This window comes from Glandiceps talaboti, chromosome 16, assembly GCF_964340395.1.
Source record: "Glandiceps talaboti chromosome 16, keGlaTala1.1, whole genome shotgun sequence".
Taxonomy (NCBI): Eukaryota; Metazoa; Hemichordata; class Enteropneusta; family Spengelidae; genus Glandiceps; species Glandiceps talaboti.
The window spans coordinates 4,052,861-4,078,998 of record NC_135564.1 but is presented as its reverse complement, the minus strand read 5'-3'; the positions used below and the strand labels follow the sequence as shown (position 1 = coordinate 4,078,998).

The following is a 26,138-nucleotide window of genomic DNA, read 5'->3' as shown; positions in this document are numbered from 1 at the left end:
GCAAAATTACTGTGATGTAGACACTAAATCATTTCCATGTGGAATTTCTGCCAAACCAAAACACTATGGGGTTCTGTCATGAGATTACTCATCAGGAAATTTGAGTAACACATAGCGTGTGATTGAAACCCAGTATATCAAATGACACTCTAGTTTCTTACATGTAATAAAACTGACATGAAAGACAAAAACCTTCTGTCCACATATCATATATATTTAGTTTAAATATCATAGACCTTTACCCACCCAAGAAACCTTAAATTCAAAATAAAACTAAATTCGTAATATTTCTATCATATTTTCCCACCCAAAAAACCTTAAAACAAAACTAAATTCATAATATTTTTATCGTATTTTATCCACGAAACCTTAAATTCAAAAACAGAACTAAATTCATAACATTTTTGTTGTATTTTCACATCAGAGAAACCTTAAATTCAAAAGAAAACTAAATTCATAAAATTTCTGTCATATTTTTTATACTGGCCTATATTTGGTTAACCATGGACTTGTCTAAATTAATATTACAGATTATGAAAATGTATCATTCTATTAAAATCCTTCAATCCTATCAAATCTATTGACAACAAAGCTTTACTTAGACTTATTATTTTGCACTTGATTTCATACAAACTTTCTGAAAACATTTCTACTATGACCGATTTCAACATAACAAAAAATTATTTCTTAGAGTATCATATCTAAATTGTCAGTAAATATGCAAATCGTCTCTCTAAATATGCAAATTGTCTCTCTGAATATGCACATTCTCTCTCTAAATATGCAAATTCTCTCTGAATATGCAAATTGTCTTTCTAAATATGCAAATTGTCTCTCTGAATATTGATCCTGTAGTTTTTGTAGACTGCAAAATCTCTGTTTGCTGCATCTAGATCTGGATAAGTAATCATCATGTTGTTCAGCCCTACCTGGCTTCTAATAGTTCCTAGTGTGACAGAATGGTGTCTCTTACAGACTTATACTTTTTGCAAAAGTAGTTAAACACACAACAAGTTAAAGGCCAGGATTTCAATCCCAGCTATTTTGCATTTGCACTATCTTATCAGTGGATCCATGAGGATTGCAAGGGATCTGGATAAGTAATTGGCACAACCTCCATAGGAGCAACACCAGAGCATACTTTTGTTCTACACAAACTTTTTTCTATCGGTCGGTCAGACAAACGCTTTCAAATCTACATTTTATTCCTAATCCGAACTAAGTCTATATATCTTGGAAGCAGGTAACAAAAAATGTATATATTTACAAAAACTTCTGAAGTTGACATGGTTATTGAAGGTAGGTATCAAGCATCATATACTTACAATCATGATTTTAGGTTTATATCTATGCTGAATATTATGGGATAGAAATTTGATCATTGAAAGAAAATTATCGGTTAGAAATGATCCAAAATTTCATAATTTATAAAAGAAATTGATAAAAAAATTACAACAAAAAATAACGAATGGAAACCAAAAGGGAAGTATGTAATAAGGAAGTACAAGATATACGAATGAAAAATTGGGTATTTAATTTGGATTTTTAATTTATAAAACAATTTTTATCATGGCTTCCTACTTGAAAAATCAATGTGAAACAACATATGCTAAGTCTCTGCTTATAACTCAATAAATTGCAAAAGATTAATAAATGTGTAAAATGTTTGTTATTGTACGTACAATAACAAACTTTTTACACAATTTTTTAAAGCTTTTCTCAATGTATTGAGTTGCAAACACACACTTGTTCAATGTTGTTTCACACTGACTTCTCAAATAGGAAGCCATGATAAAATTGTTTTTTAAAATTTAAAATCCCAAAATAAAAACCCAAATCCTCATCCCTATGGCCACTTTAATGTTACTGGTTATCTTAAAGCTGGGGTGAACTTTATTATCATTTCTTAGTGGTAAAAGAGCTCAAAAATTACTTTGAACTTGAATCATCAAGTGGCTTTGAACCTCAGCAGTCATATTCAGGAAGTTTTCTTTATCATCATTTAGACACATATCCCAATGTAAAAAAAAAATTACTTTTTCCTCATAAACAGAATATACTTAGTTTCTGCCACAGTATTGCCATAAAAATTAACTACACCATAACCAAGACTACATCTCTCTCTAATATTCTATGCTATATACATATGAGTTGTTTCTGCTAACCAGAACTTAAATATAGCTGATAATGTATACTAAATCTGCCATAATAGTTACTATACTTTTTCATTTTCATCATGAAAATAAACTACTCCATATCCAAATGTTTGCAAGTGAATGAATTCTGCTAGGATGATGTAAAAGTGGTTTACAAAAATGTTGATAGAATGATCCTCTAAGATGTAAAATTCGTCTGTTTCTAGTAATAATCGTACCAAGAGAAGAGCCAGCCTATCCAAATATAAACATATACGCAAACTTAAAATCTTAGAGGACTGTTTTACCAATGTTTTTTTCTAATACGTCATCGCAATACTACTTCAGATCATACTATACTTTATACTTTATACTTTAAAGAGTTGTTTCTGCTAACCAGAACTTACATGAAGAGCAGGGTTAATGCAAAGTTAAGCTGAAGTCTGGACTAATGATGTTGGAAAGACACCCATAGATACATAGTCATCCAGGACCTGTCATTGAAGAATTGAAACAAAACATTTACTCTTGGTTTATGATTTGCACGGTTGTCATGTTCTAAGTTATGATTATTGAATTGTTAAAAATGGTTGTAATATGCCAGTTGTCAGCTCAAGCATTGCCACTGTCATTTTTTTCTGAGTGACTAAACATAAAGTCATTGAACAAGAATAACCTTAAATTTGTGCCCCCGTCAACCCTGCTGTATAAATGGGGACCTGGTTGGACAGAGATTGTCATGTGGAGGATTGAATCTAGAGCATTTAGTGACAGTACCACATTGTGCCCCCGTCAACCCAGCTGTATAAATGGGGACCTGATAGAACATGGGATTGTTACGTGAAAGATTTAATCCTTATACTCTTACAGCAGCTGACTCTTACAGCAGCTGCAATCAAAATGTCCTCAGAAGTTGAGAAAGTACTGATATAAAGGGTTGTTTTGTGATTATAGGTCCCTGCGACAGGTAATAATAATTGAAGAATGCTTTGAGTAAAGTGTGGGCAAGTGCTATATAAAGACTATTTACCGATACATATCATTGTAAAGTAAAAAAACGCTTCATAAATCATTTGATGTACTTTCACTGACTGATGAGTTACTAGAAATTTGTAGGAAACCCATGCAACATTACTGTTTTGAAGGTTGGACCCGGAGTCCTTTAGGTTAGTCTTGTAACAAGACCTCAGTTCTGTATTCAGAAGATTACTCACCTCTTGTAAATAATCTTGAGTTAAAATAGGTTTTTCATAGGTAAATCCAGTGTTGATCAGTTTACTTGAATCCATATGGAGATGTTTATTGTAGAGTAGTTCTTGATCTATGAATGGGCTGAGTGGTGTGTTATGGATATTGTCAGACTCACAGGCCTTTGACCAAGGTGTCATGTGTTTGTCATTGGATTCATCCACTACATCTGTCATGGTTATCTGTCCAATGAGGGTATACATTACAAAAATTACTAGGAATAGAGTCATATGTTACAGACTATATTAATATGAATATCAGGCCTATCGAGTTTAGGCCTAATAAAATAAGTTTGTGTGGTTCTGATTACACTCAATTTTAGAATAGGTGGGATTTTATTTTATTATATTTTTTTTTTCATGTTTGAGTGTCTAGTTCAAGTAGTTATGTTTTCCATTGTTTTCCAAATGGTCTGTTTTATTTATTTCTTCCTATCAGCTGTACAGCCATTACAGATTGAGGAACAGTTTTATATTGTATTTTTAAGTTGAAGTCAGTTTCTGCATGCACTATTTCTCGTGAGTTTTCGCAATTTTTTGCGATTTTATTATTTTTGTCTTGAATATGTAAAAAATGTTTAAGGTCGGCAGTGAAAAGCTAGGTGGGGGTCGGGTAACTGGAATCAAATAATTATTTGTTTAGGCCTTAAAGGGGCACACGATGCATTTATGTGCTTTTGGGGATATACTTTTTTCTGCATATTTAAAGGTACTCACAGTATTCTACTTACTAATCATCATTTAACCATCACTTGCAATAGACTGAACTCAAACCTTGTATTAGGATATAATTTATAAATTATCTGATGACATAAATTATTATATATATCAAATGTACAGGAACTCTCTACTCTGCAAATAACAGTTCTAACAATGCCAGAACACAAATTGTAATACCATAGAAAACATGCACAGACATTAATATTATACTAAAAGTTTTTTAAAGAATTTTCACTTGAGTAAAAAGTTTACATTTACGTAGTTTGTGCCACTTTAACTATGAGCCTCTGACCTCTGACCTCTGACCTCTGACCCATCTGTACATGTAACAGTATCCTTCAAATTATGCAAATTATACAGTAAATTATGCAATTAACAGGAGGGAAGTGATGTTATCAGTGACCACACACTCAACATTGAGTAACACTGTTCCTTCCTTATCCGTACCTCCTAAGCTTTATTTTTGTACTCTGGTTATGGAACTGAATTGTAAAATGTTGTCTGCTTGCTACTACTGTAGTTGTACTTTATTTATGAAATCACATGTGTACATGCTTGACCTATGACCTTTTACTGTAGCACTCTGCCACCATGATGTATTTGAACAGCTCATAGATTATTGCTTTCTCTTTGCTACATTTGATAATATGACTCCCGATCGTTTGTTGTATCATTGAGAGTGCTGTTTCCGCAACGTAACACGAGTCGTAAGATTATTTGCAGCCATTATTGTTTGTTTATGTTCAGAATTACCACGTCTTGTCCAATAAGAAAGCCATTTAATAATGATGCTTAACGTGAATATCATAGCATTTACTGTCCTATATCACAAGTGATATTTTGTGTTAAACGCCATCAAAAACGTGAATATCAAGACATTTAATGTCCCATATCAGAAGTGATATTGTGTGTTAAATGCCATCAATAACGTTTGATCTGGGCATAGGTATATATAATGTATGATAATGAAATGACATTTAGTTATTATTCCAATATTTTTCTTCGTTCATTTTGTTCAACCAAAGAAAATATTAGTGACCTAAGGGGCCTTATGTCATTAGTATTTTCCAGCTAAATGAAGAAAATTATTGGGGAATAATATAATTATATCTCTTCAAGTATATATTATGGAAAAAATATGGAATGTTTTGACTCATATGCCGAGCTCCGTAAAACCAGTGATGTAGAATTGCGTTGTCGTGAGGCAGAATAATCAGAGTATATAATCCATATTCTCTGTTTCAAGATAATAACTTGGCTTACGTATGGTACATGTATAAGATATGGTATATGATATGACATCATGATACAAGACGATTTGAATAGCAAATAAACTCACCTTGGCAATGTTAGATATAATAGATCCCATGTAATCATACTCAATACCAAATATTTTGCTTACAATTTCTGTTATCAGTCCTTGTGCTGTCAGGGTTGAAGGGAAAAAAACACAACAATACAAAGTTAGTATAGGACTAAACATACTTAAAATGAAAACCTGCAATAGTGTATTCTTCTTTGTATGATTGTGATACTCTTTCAATACATTTGTAAGATACTACTGAAACAAGATTTTTTTTAATTTATGGTAACAGGAAGAAAATTACAAAATTCATCATGAATATGCAGTGTACAACTTGAATGCATTATGTCTGCTGACTCCCATGATGCAACAGTCCATAGTAAAGATACCCTATAAGGCACAATGTCAATTTGATGTTTCTCTGAAATCGCAAGTAATTGTAGGTGATGTAAAATGATGAAAAGACTGTCCAGAAGGCATAGTTTATGAAAATGACTTCATTTCCTGGAGTGGTGTTCATTTTAAAATAAAGGATTCACTGAAGATTAAATTTACAAAAACCTTTCATGTTTCCTTCTAAATGGTATATAACTGTAGTAATTACAGAACACACAAAATACAATAAATTATAGAAAAGATAAAAAATATTTGAAATACATAATTACATCTTACTTGTGTGAGAATTATCAACAATGTTATAAACTTCACCGACTTTTCCCTCTCTTGTAAGATGCCATATTGCACGACACATGTCACCAACATGAACAGTGTTCATCTTCAGATCTTTGGTCCATAGTAACTAAATCCAAAAAAAAAAACATATTTACATGTCATTTAGGAGGGTGTTTATGATTTCAAATTAATTTAACATGATTACCATGATGGCAGGACTGAGAAAACGCTTAAAATTGCACCAGCTGCAAATGGAACATTTTTTGAAACTGTTCTGTTAAATATAATTGACTTGTTTATAATATCCTACACCTTGAACAGTATTGAATGACATATGGATAAACATATTGGTGTATCTGTACTCACAATGTGGTACAATAAATCCAATCAAATTGATGTTTGGGCCCATACCCAAAAAATTGGCAACAAAATGCAATTGAAAATAGTACTCAAATCAAATTGATTTTTGGGTCCGCACCCTAAAATCAGTATCCCAGTGAATCACGATTTCAACTTATTACTCTACTACTCATAGATAACAACAACCTTTAATTAACATGTAAAGTGTCTAATTATCGGTATTTTGAAAACTGTTGATGGATATATTGTTGGTTGACTGATACTCCAGGTAAAGCTAGTACAGTTTTAAAGGTTTCCATAATCACTTGTACCATAGTGTTCATGTACTTCTGGTCTCACCAAATTTGAAAGTCAGCAACGTTTCGGGTTAAACCAATATGCACTGTTTATTTATTCACATGAGATACAACCATTGAGAAAAGAAATATTTGCTGATACCCAGTGTTACTGTAGATTTTGTAATTTGAAGTTTCCACTTGTCCTGTTGGATTGGTGTTGAGTAAACATCATCTTTACAATGACAAAGATCTGAAGGTAATTTAGAACTAAATTTACAATCAACCAAGTTTTGTTTTTACAGGATTTACAACAGATTTGAGGAATAAAAATGACAAGATTTACCTTCATTGTTTCTCTTATCTGTTTATAAACAGCAGCAATCACAAGACGTGGTACTGGAAAATAAAAAAAAATGCATCATTACCAATATAAGGAAACAAGACCATATTACACTAATTTTGACATAACTTCACTGGCTTCCAGTAACTTAATACAGAATTCAATTCAAAATCTACAATCTACTACACAAATCATGCTATTTGATTAATGTTACCAACTGAGATCATCTCAGTAACGCCTGTGACATCATTTGAAAAGTGATAGTCTGACTAGTAGTCATGGTTACAGGCACACTGTGACCAATCAGGCTATTGGGCACAGTTTCAATGTTTAGTTACCAGCTTGTTAACGGTTCCCAAGACAAGCTTTGTACACGAGGGCTAGTAGGAGGTACAACAGTTAACTAGGTAACACAAAAGCACAGTGAACAGTATGACATAATCTGATACTTACATAGTCCTGTTTTATCACCCATGCCATAAACTATTGCTGGTCTTACTATGATAAAATTGAGCCTGAAATAAAATGAATAAAAATAATTTTATCACATTTAAATATTATTCCCCAATATTTTCTTTATACAGACAAGGAAAATATCAGTGACATAAGGGGTCTTGTCACTTTGAGTCAAGACAAGAATTGACAAAACTCTAACTTCTAAGGACAGGACTCAGGAGTATTTTCTGGCAGAATGAAAACAAAGAATGGGGAATGATATGATAGGGAACTTGCAATCCAGACTGAGCATGCTCAGACACAAAGGACTATAGGATTATCTGTGGTTATCGTAATACCTAATCTGGAGCTACTGATAAAATTGACCTCCCACACTTGTCAGGGTAACTATGAATTGATTATTTGTGGTTACAAACAATGTATCAATATTGTTTACAATACTAATTGATTAGTATTTATTACCACACTTTCCATGATGCAACATTCAATATGGTGGGTTTGCAAGTTCCCTATCATACCTGTGCAAGCACAATATAAAACTTTATAATTTTACAGTCTTCAACTACATGTAGTTGCCAAAGACTACTTCTTTATGAATTACTAAGCCTGGTACACTGTTTATGTAGAAAGAGGCATTTTAGTCACTACATACTTTCACATTTTTGTTTTCCAGCAAAAATACGAGAGAAAAATAAGTCTAGCAAAAACGTCTACGTTTATAGTACATAATCTTATATAGATTTTTTATAAAATCATTAGCATCATTGACGATAGAGTTTCTATTTTACTGGTCCACATAGTAGTATGGTGGTAAGTGATCATACTTATCAAAGACTATCACTTACCCTTCAATCTTTGATAATTCTTTTTCTACTTCTAATTTATGTTTTGCTAGATGTGTCCATGGTGACGTCTTAGACATTTCACAACTGGCTTTCTACAACATAGACATGAAAAATTGTGTGTGGAGTATGATATATAAGTCTATTAGTAAATCTTTGATTCAGACATCATTTAAGTTTATGTGAGTTGTACATTTATTGTGTATATATGAGTAGCATTAACTAAGAACCCTTCCCTGCATGTTGTTGGGTGATCTTCAGTGTGCCCTCAAAGTCAATTTGATGTGCCACTGATGCACACAATTTCTAGTGACACACACCAACATTTGGTGTTCTCCCATCTCTTACTATGTGGTGACTCACAAAAAAAATGCCAGTTTTTGTCATTTTGACTCACAACAACAAAATTTAAATATATGAACTCCGACATAACGATGACTAGGTGTTGATAAATAGGATCAGCCAATGAAAGAGGAAAATATTTTCTTATTAATCCGGTCATGAACAACAAAACCTTCAAGCAAATTTACAACCTTGATCTGTCTAAAAAAATGTTGCTTCTTTGTGTATGGATACAATACGCCTGAAAAGATATAGTTTATGTACTGAGCCCTTTAGGAAATGTTTAAGAAAGATGTTCATTTTGAAACAATGGCAGCCATTTTAATAGGAAGTGACAACATATTCATTCTGGAAACAATATGGCAGCCATTTTGACAGGAAGTGACAACATATTCATTTTGGAAATAATGGCACCATTTTGACAGGAAGTGACATCACAAATGTTACCTTGTCTGCTGAGTAGACTTGGCCTGTTGAAACTTCAATAAAAAGTTTGACTTTTCTTTTGGCAGCCTCCCTTGCACAATTTAGACTTAATTTAACAATGCCATCTTTGTAAACCTGAAAGGTAAAAGAATTCACATAAACATGATTTAACGATGGAATCTATGTAATTATAATTACAACAAATAGTGATAATTTAGGCTTGATTTATCAATATAAAAGTGTCATTAAACCATGAAAGACAATGATTTATGACCAGCTCAAGTCTGCCATTTTTTCTCAAAAATACTTGTGTAGACTTCCGACAACAAAACTAGCTTATGGCATATATTTAGTTCCGGACTGTATTGCGTATGTTATCTTCATACTTTTCCATCTAGTCAATCCGCTACTCTCACACAGAATTCTGTGCTCCCCCCTACAGTGTTCACATAAACATGATGATGCTGTCGTGTCCCCACATGATTTTAGACTATATGATGCTGACACACTGCAACAAAATAAATCACTTTCAATGGTAAATTCACAGCAAATAAAGGTAGTAAAGACCGATTTGCTTACTTTGGTGTCAATAAATACATTAATTTACTGGTGTTTCTCACCACATTTATGGTAAAGAAATCTATGTAATTTTAGCCTGATTTTTCCCTTTTGGTATCAGGGTACTAAAACCTTAACTAAAACATTGATTTAAAGACACTGATAATTCAGGACTTACTGGTTCACTTTGTCCATATTTAGTCTCTGCTGCTAGATTTACAACAATATCATATTCCCCTTCATCGTCATGGTAACATCTTTCACAAGATGCTGATGGATAAAGCAGGAGAAAACAGTAAAATGTAGTTGTATCATAACATTGTGATGAGGCAAATATAAAATAATTTGAAATCATTATGTACACTTCACACTTGCAGTTCACAGGTGTAACAAATTTTGTTGGAGGTATTTTATCAAACATGTTTGCACACTGATATGAAAGCTTCTTGAAGTAGCCTATGAACTGAGATACACTATGCACCTCAGGGACAAATTTTGCTGAAAATAAAAGTTCTTCAATTCACTCAAAACTTTGTCATATGAAAGCTTGTTACTGGTCCTCTTGATATAATAACATAAATTTTGGGGTTTTACCATCTTGCTGCTTTCTAGGAAATCAAGAATCTTTTACTTTCCCTTACAGTTAATATTGTATTTGGTGGCCATATTGGATTCTAAAATGACTAAATTTCATATCATTTTGACCTTTATTAAAAAATGTTTGTACATTGACTCAAGATTTTTTTTATTGATTTTAACTGAGAAGAAGTTGGAGTTTTCTTGAACAGACTAAAAGTTCGCAGAGTTTATTTTCGAGGCACTTTCTACGCAAGGATAACACATTTAAAGCTGGTAAATTTTACATTTGACCTAGATATTTCATTGAGGAACAATACTCAAATATTGCCCATATCTACGCATAAAAATGTAGGTCACTAAGTTTATACTACAATCAGTCAGTAACAATCATCTTGAAGCGAAAGGAAGCCAAGGTCAAAGGTCACAAGCAGGAAGCCAAGGTCAAAGGTGACAAGAAGGAAGTGGTTATTCAGAACTCTTACCTTGATTTATGAGATTAGCTGACTGGTATTCTACTTTAGAAAATACTTCCTGTAAGAAACAAACCACATTTTATGAGCCGATGTTCTGGATATTCTTGCTATAACTGATTTTCTCCTGTCCTGATTTCATAGAAATAACCCAGAATACAACTATAACTGTTGGTGCATCTTATGATTCATATGGTTGATAACTTACATTAACTGGTTTCGCTACTATTTGCAGCAAAAGTTAATGTGGCTTTAATTCATAATTGTCTTAAAATGAAAATTCATCTGTGTTGGTTAAAGTGGCCATATGGATGAGAATTTAAATATAATGTGAAATAGCATATACCAAGTCTATGTTCACATCTCAATAAACAGCAAAACACTAAACAATGTGTAAAATGTTTGTTATTGTACATACAATAACAAACTTTTTACACTTTTTCCATCTTTTTGCAATGTATTGAGTTATGAACATGGACTTGGTATATGCTATTTCACATTATATTTTCATGTAGAAAAACATAGTGAAGCTGTTTTATCAAATAAAAATCCAAAATAAATACCAAATTCTCATCCATATGGCCACTTTAACCATAGTATCAAATTAAATTTTTGTTGTAAATACAAACTTGAAACTATTCAGGATACGCCGGGGCATGTGACCTTACCGACATGTGAGCCTAAAAAAGGTTGTAGTCCATAAGGTCGCGTATGCTGTCAAAAATTTCAGGTAACAATTTTCAAATTTGTATTTGGAACAGAAGTTTATTTTACTTTAATGCTATGGCTTTGACTATGTGGTTTTTTTATTTTCACAATTTCTCATTTTAATTTTGTGACTTACTAAGTGTTTAGGGTTCATCCATGCTGTTTTAGGTGGAACCTTATCTGCAACTCGTATCTGAAAAATAAAAAGGTGTTGACAATACAGTAACTAAATTTCCACAACAAAATGATGAATTCTTATAGAAACTGGTTACGACAACAGATTTTGAGTTATTATTAAGGACATGTACTATCATAGATTTTACGGATAATGAAAGTAGTACATATCATTTGTCACCTAGAATCCAGGCATGCAGTGGTTTTTGGGCTCTTTCCCCGCATTTTCCCTACACCTTACATTTTGCTAATGCCCTTTTGATTGAGTGAAGCATTGGCCAGAAAACAGAGACCAACGCAAGGGTATTTAAGTGCTGCGCATGCTGACCAGAAACAATTCTTTCTTTTTTTTGGCCTTGTTTAATGATTTTAACTTCTGCATAGGCATGTTAACAATTGACCAGACTTGCTGTTCTCATCTCATACTCTCAGAAGGGATACATAACACTTCTCAATCGGACATGTTCTGCCCTTTCTTCTTCCTGTCATGTTCATTACTAACAAAATATTATATAACCTATTAATTAACCCAATGAACTGGTAGTTTTATTTCTTCTCTTAGATGTTGACATTTTTAAATTCACTTGATCATCATTTTTATTAACAATGAGCAACTTTTCAGAGCAACTTTTGAAAGTTGTAAAGTGAAGGCAAGTTAACTCAAATTGAACTTATATAAGTTACACTATGCGCCATTGATGATATTGTAAACAAGCAGGGATATAGCCCATTTTAAAAGTAGCTGGTAAAATGTGAAAAGTAGTATTAATATCTTGGAGTGAGACTCATAAATCTGCCCCAGTGATGAATATATACCAGTAGTATTTACTGGCTACCAACCCTTATCTACGTCACTAACAAGAGTTACAAGACTGATAGTTTGCTGTCTCAGCTGTAATAACGAATTATGTTGTTTGTTTTGGATAAATTTCTAATTCTACACTATGTCTTATATATTCAATTCAAAACAATATGCCTGAGTATTTCCACACTTCTAAATAATGAGATGTAAAGTTACTTACCTTTGAAGTCAAATCATTCAATGTGAAGTTACTTACCTTTGATGTGAAATCATTTAATGTGAAGTTACTTACCTTTGAAGTCAAATCATTTAATCTGAAGTTACTTACCTTTGATGTGAAATCATTTAATGTGAAGTTACTTACCTTTGATGTGAAATCATTTAATCTGAAGTTACTTACCTTTGATGTCAAATCATTTAATCTGAAGTTACTTACCTTTGATGTGAAATCATTTAATGTGAAGTTACTTACCTTTGATGTGAAATCATTTAATGTGAAGTTACTTACCTTTGAAGTCAAATCATTTAATCTGAAGTTACTTACCTTTGATGTGAAATCATTTAATCTGAAGTTACTTACCTTTGATGTGAAATCATTTAATGTGAAGTTACTTACCTTTGATGTCAAATCATTTAATCTGAAGTTACTTACTTTTGATGTCAAATCATTTAATCTGAAGTTACTTACCTTTGATGTGAAATCATTTAATGTGAAGTTTAATACTTACCTTTGAAGTCAAATCATTTAATGTGAAGTTACTTACCTTTGAAGTCAAATCATTTAATGTGAAGTTACTTACCTTTGATGTCAAATCATTTGTGATAAGATATTCCACAAGGTTTCTTCCAATAAATCCAACACCTACAAAATTTAATATTTTCTTCAGTCACATGAATAAAGTTCATCTGCGCAAACATAGACCCTCCCTCTTGGTGGAGGGTCTATGGTGCAAACATTCAGTTTAAGTTCATGAATTTCACTTTGTATTGCTTCGGTGAGCTAATTGAAAATTTCGGTGCAATATGAAGTTAAATTCATGAACTTAAATATTTTCTGTTTGTCAAATGATAACTTTAATCACATGATTTATTTTATTTTCAAACACTGATGTACAAAATGAAGATGAAAAAGTGACAGGAAGTGACATCACAGAAATTACTATATTTATTCAAATTAGCAGTTTACCAATAATTTACACAAACATTTTCCAGCTATCTATTCTATTGAATTTTTCATAGTTCATAATTTATGCATCACTTTGAAATACTTCCGCACTACTTTCTTGTCCACATTAAATGTTGCATTGACATTGTTGACAACCTAAAGCTTGTTTTCTAAAAGGACAAATCATTTGAAAGGACATGAGACATAATAACCCCAAATAACACAATTGGTACACAGTATATGGCATTCATTTTAGGTAAAGTACATTTTGCATGCATGTTCTCAAATAATACATAATGCAAACCCAATGTTAAGGACACAATTATTAATTTGACAAAGGTTGCATACAAAACACAGAATACATTGTTTCAGTATTACAATTGTTTCAAAAGTTGAACAAAGGGAATTTACCATAGTAACTACCCCTTTTAAAAAAACTCTTTACACCTACTTCACAATTTCCTGTTTCTAATGACAAATACATAGTTAAAGTGGCCATATGGATGAGGATTAGGTATTTATTTTGGATTTTTAATTTATAAAACAATTTTATCATGGCTTCCTACTTGGAAAATCAATGTGAAACAACACATGCCAAGTCCTTGTTTGTAACTCAATAAATTGCAAAAGATTAATAAACTTGTAAAATCTTTGTTATTGTACGTACAATAAAAAAACTGTTTAGGTATGTTTGAGCTTTTTGCAAAGTATTCAGTTACAAAAAAAGACTTGGCATATGTTGTTTCACATTGATTTTCCAAGTAGGAAGCCATGATAAAATTGTTTTATAAATTAAAAATCCAAAATAAATACCTAATCCTCATCCATATGGCCACTTTAAGAAATGGCATGGATCTGAATATTTTGCCTAATTTTCCCTTATGACTTTACATGTAATCCTACCATGCTTGGGATAGTCTTGGTTACCCAGCCTCTCATCACTGTGGGCTCTGCCTATGAGACCACCCAAAACAAGAGTCTGGGAAAACCATGTTCCAACTACCCCACGTTGGAAGTCTCACAGAAATTTTCTTCCAAGCTTAAAAAATGGGTTTACGAGGCATGTTTGTTGTAATTAATATATATCAGTCACTTGAGAAGTGTAGTGAGACTTGGGAAGAAATAGAACTGAAACAGTGTGAACATCAGTATGTCATGACCCCAAAACTAAAAAAAAATATCAAATTACATATCTATTGACCCTCTCTTTTTGAAAGATATCATGTATATTTACTATGATATGATCATATACGTTAATGTCAAAAACTACAAGATGTACATACATTTTGACACAGAAAAAAATGGTAACATCTGTACAGTAGCTACATCAACCATGAAAAAGTTAATAGTACATTATAAAGTATATGCTTATGCTTGCACAAACCATCTACAAATGTAGATACATGCAGACAGCCTTCTTAGACTAATATACTAGTAACAGTATTCATGAACAAACAGTCCTATGATGAGGTACTTTGTGAAAATTGTCTGTCATACAATCAACTGGGTTTTCTTTTTAATATAATTTATAAACTGGGATTGATGGACACTGTTTATTTTCTTGCACTGCCTGATTCCGATCGTTAAACACCCTTTTTGGATGAGGATGAATATTGGGTGTAGAAAATAAAAGTGTGGTGGGGTTAAAGAATTGATCCAGAACAGAATGAGCCTATATAATGTTAATACAATAGTACTAATGCGAGAACCTGTGATTGAATCATTGGCCTTTAAATGCAAGTGGAATACTTTTAAAAGTAGGCAACTCAAATTGACTAAGTCTTGCAGATTCAAATCATAATAATCATGTATATCACAGACTGAACACAGAACAGCAAATCGTGTACATCAATTCCCTTGTCGGCGATTCAGTTTCGGAACTTTTCGTTTTAGTGCTTTAGGGTCAACACGAGAATGGGACGGGATAATGATGACAAAATATTTGTTTTATGACTAAAATGAGTAAAAACAAGTGTATCGAAGGTGACACCCAGTTTAAATGTGACCGCATGTGTCAAACTCATGCTCACACACCAGCTGCTCAAGTGGTTGAAACTTCCGCGTTGGCAAGGTGTTATTTACACACGAATTAAATACGCATACGAAATTTGGCACACACAACATGTGGTCATATCAAAGCATATTTACGTTTGTGATCCGCAGGGACATACAATAATTAACGGTGTAACCGTAACAGTACACATTGTACATACCTCCGAGGATCAAAACCCGTGGCTTCTCCACAGAGGACGCCATCTTGGAATGGAACACCTAACTTGATACTCAGAAATGCCTCGTCGTTGGAGAGCGCCAGTGAATAGATTATTTAGAAGCACAATGCAAATAAAGCATTTATGTCAGACTTTAAAAAGAGTATGGGGGAAATGGGATAAGTAAGAATGTAAGGCAAGAAGATAGCTCAAGATACGAACTGATTTAACAAATCTACTCTTTTACGGCTTTTCTCCAGATGACGCAACATCAAGCAGACGATGCGACGAGTAGGATTCCCGCCGTTTCTCCGGTATTAAAACTTCCAACCATAACGTTCAAGATCTTCAAAGTTACGCATCCACATTTCGCAATTCTTTTTGCACTTAAACAATTCTGTTTTGTAAAAGAGAACATTTTAGGGCTGTCACTCACTTTACATCCACGGTACATTGGTCTGAGAAAAGTGTGAGCAGTTGAGGTAATGCAGTGTGCAGTTTTACGAATTTTATTTATTCATTTTTCATATTTAAAAAAAATTAAATTGTAATTTTAAAGTTTGCGAAAGAGAGCAAATTAAATAAAATGATGGTTCCCCTGCAGACTAGATACCCTACAGGTGGTCAGATAGATGTACATGGTAATATTGAACATAGCGGGCGCTCTATCATGTCTTTTAGTCTGTAAGTCGGGCAACTTTAGAAGTCAATGCTTTGCCAACGAAGGCAGGTTACCTTTAATTCATGTGCACGACATGCCACAAGGAAAGGAATTTACTTTTCTTCGGCATATGCAATGTTAGCAACGTTAAACAAAGGAATTATTTTTTATAATAATTTTACTTCAAAGTTAGTTCCATAAGAAGTACTTTTCTTTATTTACAAACTTGAAGCTGCGATACAAAATGTACATTACTTTTAATTCAGATTACGTGGATACAAATACAGGATTATCAAAATATAAGCTTAATATTAACAATCAATTCATAAATAAGCTTAGTGGACGTTATCTCTCGCCAAACCTTATCTGTGATGCCATAATATCTAATCGTTCTGTATAGATTCCATAACGGAACCGTATATTGCCCCAAATCTAGTTAGTGCTTCAACATCACATTCATTGACAAAAAGAACATTTCCGAACCCATTTATTGTGTGAACCTCAGACCATGAAACTCAGTGTTCTGAGTGTGAACTGACTGAACGGGTGCTGTGGTATACAAACAAGATCGATACGTCCTTATCTTGTGCAAGCAAGCTTAACTATTATAACGTAGTGGAAGATATGCTTAATTCGCTGAAATCTAGCCCTAAAAATGCAGCACTAATTGTGAAATAGCCGATTGTTAAAAGTAAATTTCCTGATATTGATAAACGTTTTGTTGTTACGACCGACACTTAGCCATTATGGACGTCTGGTTGATGTTGGCATTAGAGTCGACGTTTAAAAAAACTTCTCTGGCGTTCTAATTGGTCGATCAAGAACACAGGATCTGGAAGTAAAACCAAAAAGCGTGTAACAAATAAAATAATGATGAGGAAAATCAACATCAAAATTAAAGAAAATAAAAATGAAAAACAAATACAATCAAATACCAAGTTGTCTTACTATAACCTAGTTTCCTATACGCATTACGATCACTTCGATCACAACCCCCACCACGTGGAGATGATAGTGATCGATAGACGTAGAAAAAGGCGACAGGTATTAGGATATAGGACTAGACTAACACGTTTGTAAAGGGCAATGTATAATTAATAATTATGAAGCAATTTTCGAGACATTACAACATCCAAAGTACACATGCTACAAGCATACATATTACTAAATCATGTTTTTCCGGGTTTAATTACATGGAAGGAATTAAAACTGACTCTTACCCGTACTTTCCTGGATCACTTTAATGTTTAGTGAAAATAAATGCGGCGAGAATAGTGCAGAAGGCCAGAAATGTATTCAAAACTGGACCAAAATTGCCTAAAATGTAACAGAAAACAACCATAATTACATTCAGAAAGATGGCATTTCTGAACGCTGTAGGTTTATTGTGAAAGGTCAATAAAAATACATTAACTTTTAAAAATAAAAAGCTTTATCCTTGTAGAATATCGTAAATTAAAACATCAAGCAATTACGACAACGCCATCGTCGTAAGATGTCGTAAAATCCCCTCATCTCTTTACGGGAATGTTACAACAAGCGATGAGAGCTACTTAGGTAAGATATTTTAGAGAGATAAAGGAAGACGTCAAATGTTCGAATTGCTAATGAGAATAATCCAATTTCGGATATCTAAAACTCGCAAAAAATTAAAGATCTTTTATGATGCATGCGTCAAGATAGTTATGAGCTGTAATAAAGCTATTCGCGAAACACATCGACTTTTACCAACTTATTTAGTACAAACTAGAAAACAACAATACCTGACTGCAATACAATAAAACCATTGATCTAGAGGTTTGATTTAAAAACAGTATATTCTTAACTTTGTATTTTATAGAAACACATGTACATATATATATATATATATATATATATATATATATATATATATATATATATATATATATATATATATATATATATATATATATATATATATATATAAACCGTTACTAAACACAGATAACACAATACATCGTTGTTGTACGTGACTTCGATCCACTATTCATTTTACCTGAACTACAGGTTGGCTGGGTACCAAGCCACTCTCCATTACTGCAGGTGACCTTGTCATTCTCTCCAAAGATTACATAGCCTTCATTACAGGTAAATGTTACTTCTGTTCCATGTGCTACATCTATGTTATCGATGCATCCGTGATCTGGTGGTTGTAACTCGGGACAGTTTGCATCCTCAGCTGTAGTTGAAAAACATGTGACGTTACACCTGCACTAACTGCAACTCCATCATCGTCGCAAACCACAACCTCTTTTACGGCACCGTTCAAAGGTTCACCGTCCGGAGGTTATTTCGCAGTATGGCGGAACAAATAACAGCTCTGGTTTGCGAGAATGACTGCAACTGGGATGTTTCACTAAAACATTCTTTAAAAATTGGTCAATTACTTATGAAAAGAGCATTTTACATTCATCTGGTGATCAACATTGTCTGTAGGTAGTGTAGTGACAAGTTTAAATATTGAGCGAAAGCTTGGTTTTGAATTTGTCACCATGTTAAAACTGTACTAATTGTAAATTGGAGAATCGTTTTTCGACCAGACAACCACAATATATGTATATTCCCTGAAAATGGTTAGATACCAATAATTGTCAGTTGTCCATATTAGCCATACAGAAACAGGTTGAAATTGTGATCGCCGTTGAGGGCGTTGATTTTTGGGCGCTGACCCAAAAGTTAATTTGAATTGATGTATCGTTTGTATGTATGTATGTATGTATGTATGTATGTATGTATGTATGTATGTATGTACAACTACAAAATATAGTGTCCTATGTGCATGAACGATATGAAAATATATCTTACTTGCGTTGCAGAGGAAAACAAAAGACAGGATCAACACGAGGAGTCCCAAAATGCTACAATAACAAAAGTTAAGACACTCGATATTAATTAGAGACGAATTACCTTTGTATTAATAACAATCGATCGAATACTTTGGTCACTTAATCTTTATCTATGAAACGTAAATAATGCTGTTAGTATGGTTTTTGTATTATCAATTATGGCATGGTGTGTTATACTTTCTATTTTTGTCAGCCTGTTCAACCATACATAATTGACACCGAGTTGAATCTCGCTTCTCCATTAAACTTTGAAGTACAACAACCTTTGACCCCGCTATCTATTTCAGTGGCCAAATCAGTGTCCGTCTAGATATCTTGTTGAAAATCTACACAAGTTACGTTGTAAGCAATCCATCGACAGTTTATGACATGTAATCTATTCAAATATCATATTAAGCCTAAATTATCAAAATAAAACAGTTTTATCTGATAGGATTGTTCTAGACGAATTTCTGCAACAAATTATTAATTACACATGTGCAGATATTTGACATGTTCAGTTTTTTTAAAGAAAATACAATGAATTACCACTTAGTTATTCAAATCAATCTATTGCCGTTTCTGGTTTCGGTTTTTGTTTAAATGTGAACTATAACAATATTCTTGAATGGGAAACATAACTCTGATCAAATAATGGAAAACATTGTCAGTAACATCTAGACGTCATTTCATTAACTAGAGCTCATCCCAATATTGTAGAAAGCTAAAACTTACATTTTCATGGTGCTCTTTCCGTTTCCAAATTCCTTCTTAAGTTCCACTGAAATTGAAGTATAATGATACATTTAATGAAAGATGACAAAGTACAAGTCAAGAAATGGAAGGATATTTTTGTGGGTTTCTGAACTGCGATGAAAGAGGAATACAACGAGATGGTGACAGTCACCCCCTCACCCCACCCACCCATCCCCATCCCCGAACAATCTGATTAAAATATGATGTAGAATAGGCTTGACTGCGCTATCTATCACAATTTCCTTATATATATATATATATATATATATATATATATATATATATATATATATATATATATATATATATATATATATATATATATATAAGGAAACTATATATATATATATATATATATATATATATATATATATATATATATATATATATATATATATATATATATATATATATATATATATTATTCCTTTGTCTTCGATTATCTGGGTTGTTCCGGGAGTGAGCGCTTGAACCCCCTACCCAACCCACCCAGTACCTATCCTGTAATAACTGAAGGCTAACACAGTGTTTAGGTAGAAGTCACACCTAAAGTATACACTATAAATGGTGGCAACCATCATGAAATGCCAACTCCCAACCTATCATGACATTACATAGTGGTCACGCCTACTCCCAACCTATCAACCTATCACGACATTACATAATGGTCACGCCTACTCCCAACCTATCATGACATTACATAGTGGTCACGCCTACTCCCAACCTATCACGACATTACATAATGGTCACGCCTACTCCCAACCTATCATGACATTACATAGTGGTCACGCCTACTCCCAACCTATCACGACATTACATAATGGTCACGCCTACTCCCAACCTATCATGACATTACATAATGGTCACGCCTACTCCCAACCTATCATGACATTACATAATGGTCACGCCAACTCCCAACCTATCAACCTATCACGACATTACATAGTGGTCACGCCAACTCCCAACCTATCAACCTATCACGACATTACATAGTGGTCACGCCAACTCCCAACCTATCATGACATTACATAATGGTCACGCCTACTCCCAACCTATCAACCTATCACGACATTACATAGTGGTCACGCCAACTCCCAACCTATCATGACATTACATAATGGTCACGCCTACTCCCAACCTATCACGACATTACATAATGGTCACGCCTACTCCCAACCTATCAACCTATCATGACATTACATAGTGGTCACGCCAACTCCCAACCTATCATGACATTACATAGTGGTCACGCCAACTCCCAACCTATCAACCTATCATGACATTACATAGTGGTCACGCCTACTCCCAACCTATCAACCTATCATGACATTACATAGTGGTCACGCCTACTCCCAACCTATCAACCTATCATGACATTACATAGTGGTCACGCCTACTCCCAACCTATCAACCTATCATGACATTACATAGTGGTCACGCCAACTCCCAAACTATCATGACATTACATAGTGGTCACGCCAACTCCCAAACTATCATGACATTACATAGTGGTCACGCCTACTCCCAACCTATCATGACATTACATAGTGGTCACGCCAACTCCCAACCTATCACGACATTACATAGTGGTCACGCCTACTCCCAACCTATCATGACATTACATAGTGGTCACGCCAACTCCCAACCTATCATGACATTACATAGTGGTCACGCCAACTGCCAACCTATCATGACATTACATTGTGGTCACGCCTACTCCCAACCTATCATGACATTACATAGTGGTCACGCCTACTCCCAACCTATCACGACATTACATAGTGGTCACGCCTACTCCCAACCTATCATGACATTACATAGTGGTCACGCCAACTCCCAACCTATCAACCTATCATGACATTACATTGTGGTCACGCCAACTCCCAACCTATCATGACATTACATAGTGGTCACGCCAACTCCCAACCTATCAACCTATCATGACATTACACAGCGGTCACGCCTACTCCCAACCTATCAACCTATTACGACATTACATAGTGGTCACGCCAACTCCCAACCTATCACGACATTACATAGTGGTCACGCCAACTCCCAACCTATCATGACATTACATAGTGGTCACGCCAACTCCCAACCTATCATGACATTACATAGTGGTCACGCCTACTCCCAACCTATCATGACATTACATAGTGGTCACGCCAACTCCCAACCTATCACGACATTACATAGTGGTCACGCCTACTCCCAACCTATCATGACATTACATAGTGGTCACGCCAACTCCCAACCTATCACGACATTACATAGTGGTCACGCCAACTCCCAACCTATCATGACATTACATAGTGGTCACGCCAACTCCCAAACTATCATGACATTACATAGTGGTCACGCCAACTCCCAAACTATCATGACATTACATTGTGGTCACGCCAACTCCCAAACTATCATGACATTACATTGTGGTCACGCCTACTCCCAACCTATCATGACATTACATTGTGGTCACGCCAACTCCCAAACTATCATGACATTACATAGTGGTCACGCCAACTCCCAAACTATCATGACATTACATTGTGGTCACGCCAACTGCCAACCTATCATGACATTACATTGTGGTCACGCCAACTCCCAACCTATCATGACATTACATAGTGGTCACGCCTACTCCCAAACTATCATGACATTACATAGTGGTCACGCCAACTCCCAAACTATCATGACATTACATAGTGGTCACGCCTACTCCCAAACTATCATGACATTACATAGTGGTCACGCCTACTCCCAACCTATCATGACATTACACAGCGGTCACGCCTTTGGATTTATATGACTTCTTTTATAAATTTACAATGGAACACAAATACAATTGACGGACAAGACACGCATTGTACATCATTATCAATATCTAAATAGTGAAAACGTTAACCTCGACCTACTTTGTTCAAGGGTTTACAAATGATTTCCATTGCTGCCTTTCTTTTAGATTTGTTAAGGACTGTTTTAGTTTGTCAATCATAGTGTCTCTTCTATATCACGTTAGTTTGTCAATCATAGTGTCTCTTCTATATCACGTTAGTTTGTCAATCATAGTGTCTCTTCTATATCACGAATTCATCGTACACTAACAATTCGAAGATGAAAACCCCCTTTGCAATGGAAGTACTTGAAGTAATCATTAGAAATTAGAGGGCCTATGAATTCATTCGTTCTTGGTCGACTGAGTTGAAGTTGATACAGCACGCGAACAGTGTTTGCCAAATTTGGTCCACTCACAGTCTAGTCCCTTTATATGGTACAAGGACTGTACATGTGGTCCAACATAACACAGACCGTGAGAATTTTTGTTGCGCGGATATATTCTACTTCAATATCACTTTCAACAATACCCTTTTCCCGACTTTGAAAATCAAATAATACGTTCAATGTCAAGGTTGCATATACAGATAATATGCACTGCATGTGTGAAAATGTGAAAATGTGACTACATGCCGTGTCCTGTAAAAGATAAAAAACCATAACAACCAAATTGTATGTAATGAGGACCACGCAATGACCATTAACGTCTTATAACACGCATGCTCATATTACCTCGGAAAACATACTATTGACAAACAAAGATAGACACAAAACTAAAACTGCTGTTGTTGCGTGTGGTGGATTACACAAGTTGGTCATAGCAGTGCCTTGGTTATGTGGATATAATCATCCTGTAGTCAAGATAGTTGAAATATCAGATCAAGTGCAAGTGAAGTGTAACCATTTGAAACAAAACTTATTATCAGAAACACCTTCCTTCTGAGAGTGTCATAATGTTTGCATCAACGCCAATCAATTTGTACCATGTTTGTATACTGTTTCTGTTGCTTGTCGATTAGATAGTTGGCCTAGCCTGCAAATATCGTTTTCTACTTTGTGCTTGTACTTGTATAGGCATTTGCAATGTACTTTTGCTCTCGTTTTTTCCCAAATGTTCGTCCGCTTTATGCATTTTTGATCACATTTCTATGTTCGGAAAGAATTAGAAAGTGTGTGCCTAATAAACTTACTGATAACAGAGACACAACCATCAAGTAGTTGCTGTCGTACAGCTAACACTCAACAACGACATTTTATCTATTTAAGTCAATACATCAAAGACAAACGTTTTTAGTCCGGATAGTAACCTGTGTTTAGAGATTATGTATTTCATGATTTCATTAATCATTTAAAATGAAACAGTACTTTTTGTTCACTCTTTATATGTCTTCTGACAATTTCAATGAACATTTACATTATATTTCTAAGCACACACATAGATATTGATTGATTGATTGATTGATTGATTGATTGATTGATTGATTGATTGATTGATTGATTGATTGATTGATTGATTGATTGATTGATTGATTGATTGATTGATTGATTGATTGATTGATTGATACATAAAGATTGCGTCTACGTTTTGACGTCTTTCTTGCACAAGTCACAGTGATGCCAAATTGTCAAACCTACCTGAAAGTGAAGTTACTGTTGCAGTCACCCAGTACAAATAAATACAAAGTTAGAGGCTTGGCCTTACATGCACTGTGCAATGTATTGTTATCGCATATCCAATCACGGAGTTTGGTTTAACAATGGGAGAGTACTAAAGGTTGTGCGAGTTGTTTATCGAGACAACAACCGTCGCCAAGCGACAATACTTAGGCAATGACATCACAATATTTATAACAGTTGATCTAAACTATATAGATGTCATTTTGTTACGTCCCACTCCCGTTCTTATCACACTGTCCTATTATGTTAGGTGATTGAAGCTTTGCAAATATATTGTATTAGGTGCCTCACTTATTTATCATTATATTCCCGGGCTACGTCGCTAGAAGTTACCTTGCTGTTTATGCCATTGATGTTTAAACCACTGGACCTTCAGTGTACATGTTCGAAGTACACTAAACACCAAATACTCAACAATTGTTAGAGTTATTATTTTGGAAACAAACGTCATGCAACTACTTATTGAATTCCTTGTTCGATATATTATGATCTTAGACTTAATGTATCATTATGTAGACATTTGTATATAATTGCTTGACACATCTTTGTTTTTAATTATGGGTCAATACAATGGAAGGTACATTTAAATCAATACATGTTTGTAAGGACTTCTCAAATTGACAGTTATCACCTATACTTGTTTCTATATCCCTAGATTGGGATAGGTGCATTTTCACTGCATGTCAAAAATTGATTGCGATGTTCTGCTCACTGCACCATCACTTGCTATTGGCAGAACACAAACCTAGCATTTATGCATAATGCCAGTGAGTAAACACGTTGGTAATATATTTTAGTATCTGCGTACTAAAAAAGTCACACAATGCATTTAACATCATTGTTAACCACAGCCTCTTTTACGGCACTGCCCAAGACGCACCGTCAAGAGGACATCGTCGTAAACCACAACCTCTTTTACGGCACTGTCCAAGACGTATACCGTGATATTTCTGTGATAAGTCGAAATATTGACGTCGTCTGAAAGTGACCGTCTATTGCACAAATATTATCGGACCGACGACTTAAATTTGCTAAAATGACGTACTTAGTGAATGCAAGTGACGAACGGTTATAAAGATGCTGAGGGAGTAAACTTGAGTATGCCGAAAACTTAAATTCGCATACATAAATTTACGGATGAACGAATGTGAAGGTCACTCTGTTATTCCATAAGTCATATACCCCGAGTACTATAAACACACATTCCATGACAAATGTCGTTAGAAAAAACATATAATGCAATCCGCCCTTTCATGTCATTCTTTCGTAGTTACTAAAGAAATAAAATATGGCGTTAATAGTTGTAACTCAACATGTTTTGTCGCCAGCATTGTCTCCATCAGAATGAAACCTGCAATTCTTTTACCAAGATATCTTTCATCTACCGCTAAAACGCTTGTAAAATCACAGACTCGGAAATGAGTTGTGTAGAAATGTACTATGTGTACGTATACTCAACTACTACTGTAACAACAAACTTAAAAGGAATCGACGAAGACTTAATAAACTATAGATAGTCTTTACCCAGAAGAGTTACCATGGATATTTATGAATAAAAGACCAAGATCTGCAGATCATA

General features: G+C 34.2%; 1 protein-coding gene across 1 annotated transcript; it reads right to left on the bottom strand.

Moving 5' to 3' along the window:
- Positions 1–2,029: 2,029 nt before the first annotated feature.
- On the bottom strand, positions 2,030–15,833 carry LOC144447691 (dTDP-glucose 4,6-dehydratase-like). Its single transcript, XM_078137770.1, has 13 exons — positions 15,791–15,833; positions 13,213–13,274; positions 11,573–11,629; positions 10,741–10,789; positions 9,858–9,949; positions 9,143–9,256; positions 8,357–8,448; positions 7,509–7,570; positions 7,059–7,111; positions 6,078–6,204; positions 5,442–5,527; positions 3,350–3,565; positions 2,030–2,629 (listed from the first exon to the last, which is right to left on the bottom strand). The coding sequence occupies exons 1-13, from the start codon at positions 15,831–15,833 to the stop codon at positions 2,567–2,569; spliced, it is 1,116 nt and encodes a 371-aa protein (XP_077993896.1). The 3' UTR covers positions 2,030–2,566.
- Between the last annotated feature and the right edge of the window lie 10,305 nt (positions 15,834–26,138).

Bases quoted from the DNA above. Each gene is read 5' to 3' on its own strand.
- LOC144447691 (XM_078137770.1), bottom strand. From the start codon at position 15,833: ATGGCGTCCTCTGTGGAGAAGCCACGGGTTTTGATCCTCGGAG. The intron at 10,790-11,572 runs GTAAGTCACAAA...TGTTTCTTACAG, and splicing joins GGATGAACCCTAAACACTTA to GAAGTATTTTCTAAAGTAGA. The intron at 2,630-3,349 runs GTGAGTAATCTT...CTTCAATGACAG, and splicing joins CTCAAGATTATTTACAAGAG to GTCCTGGATGACTATGTATC.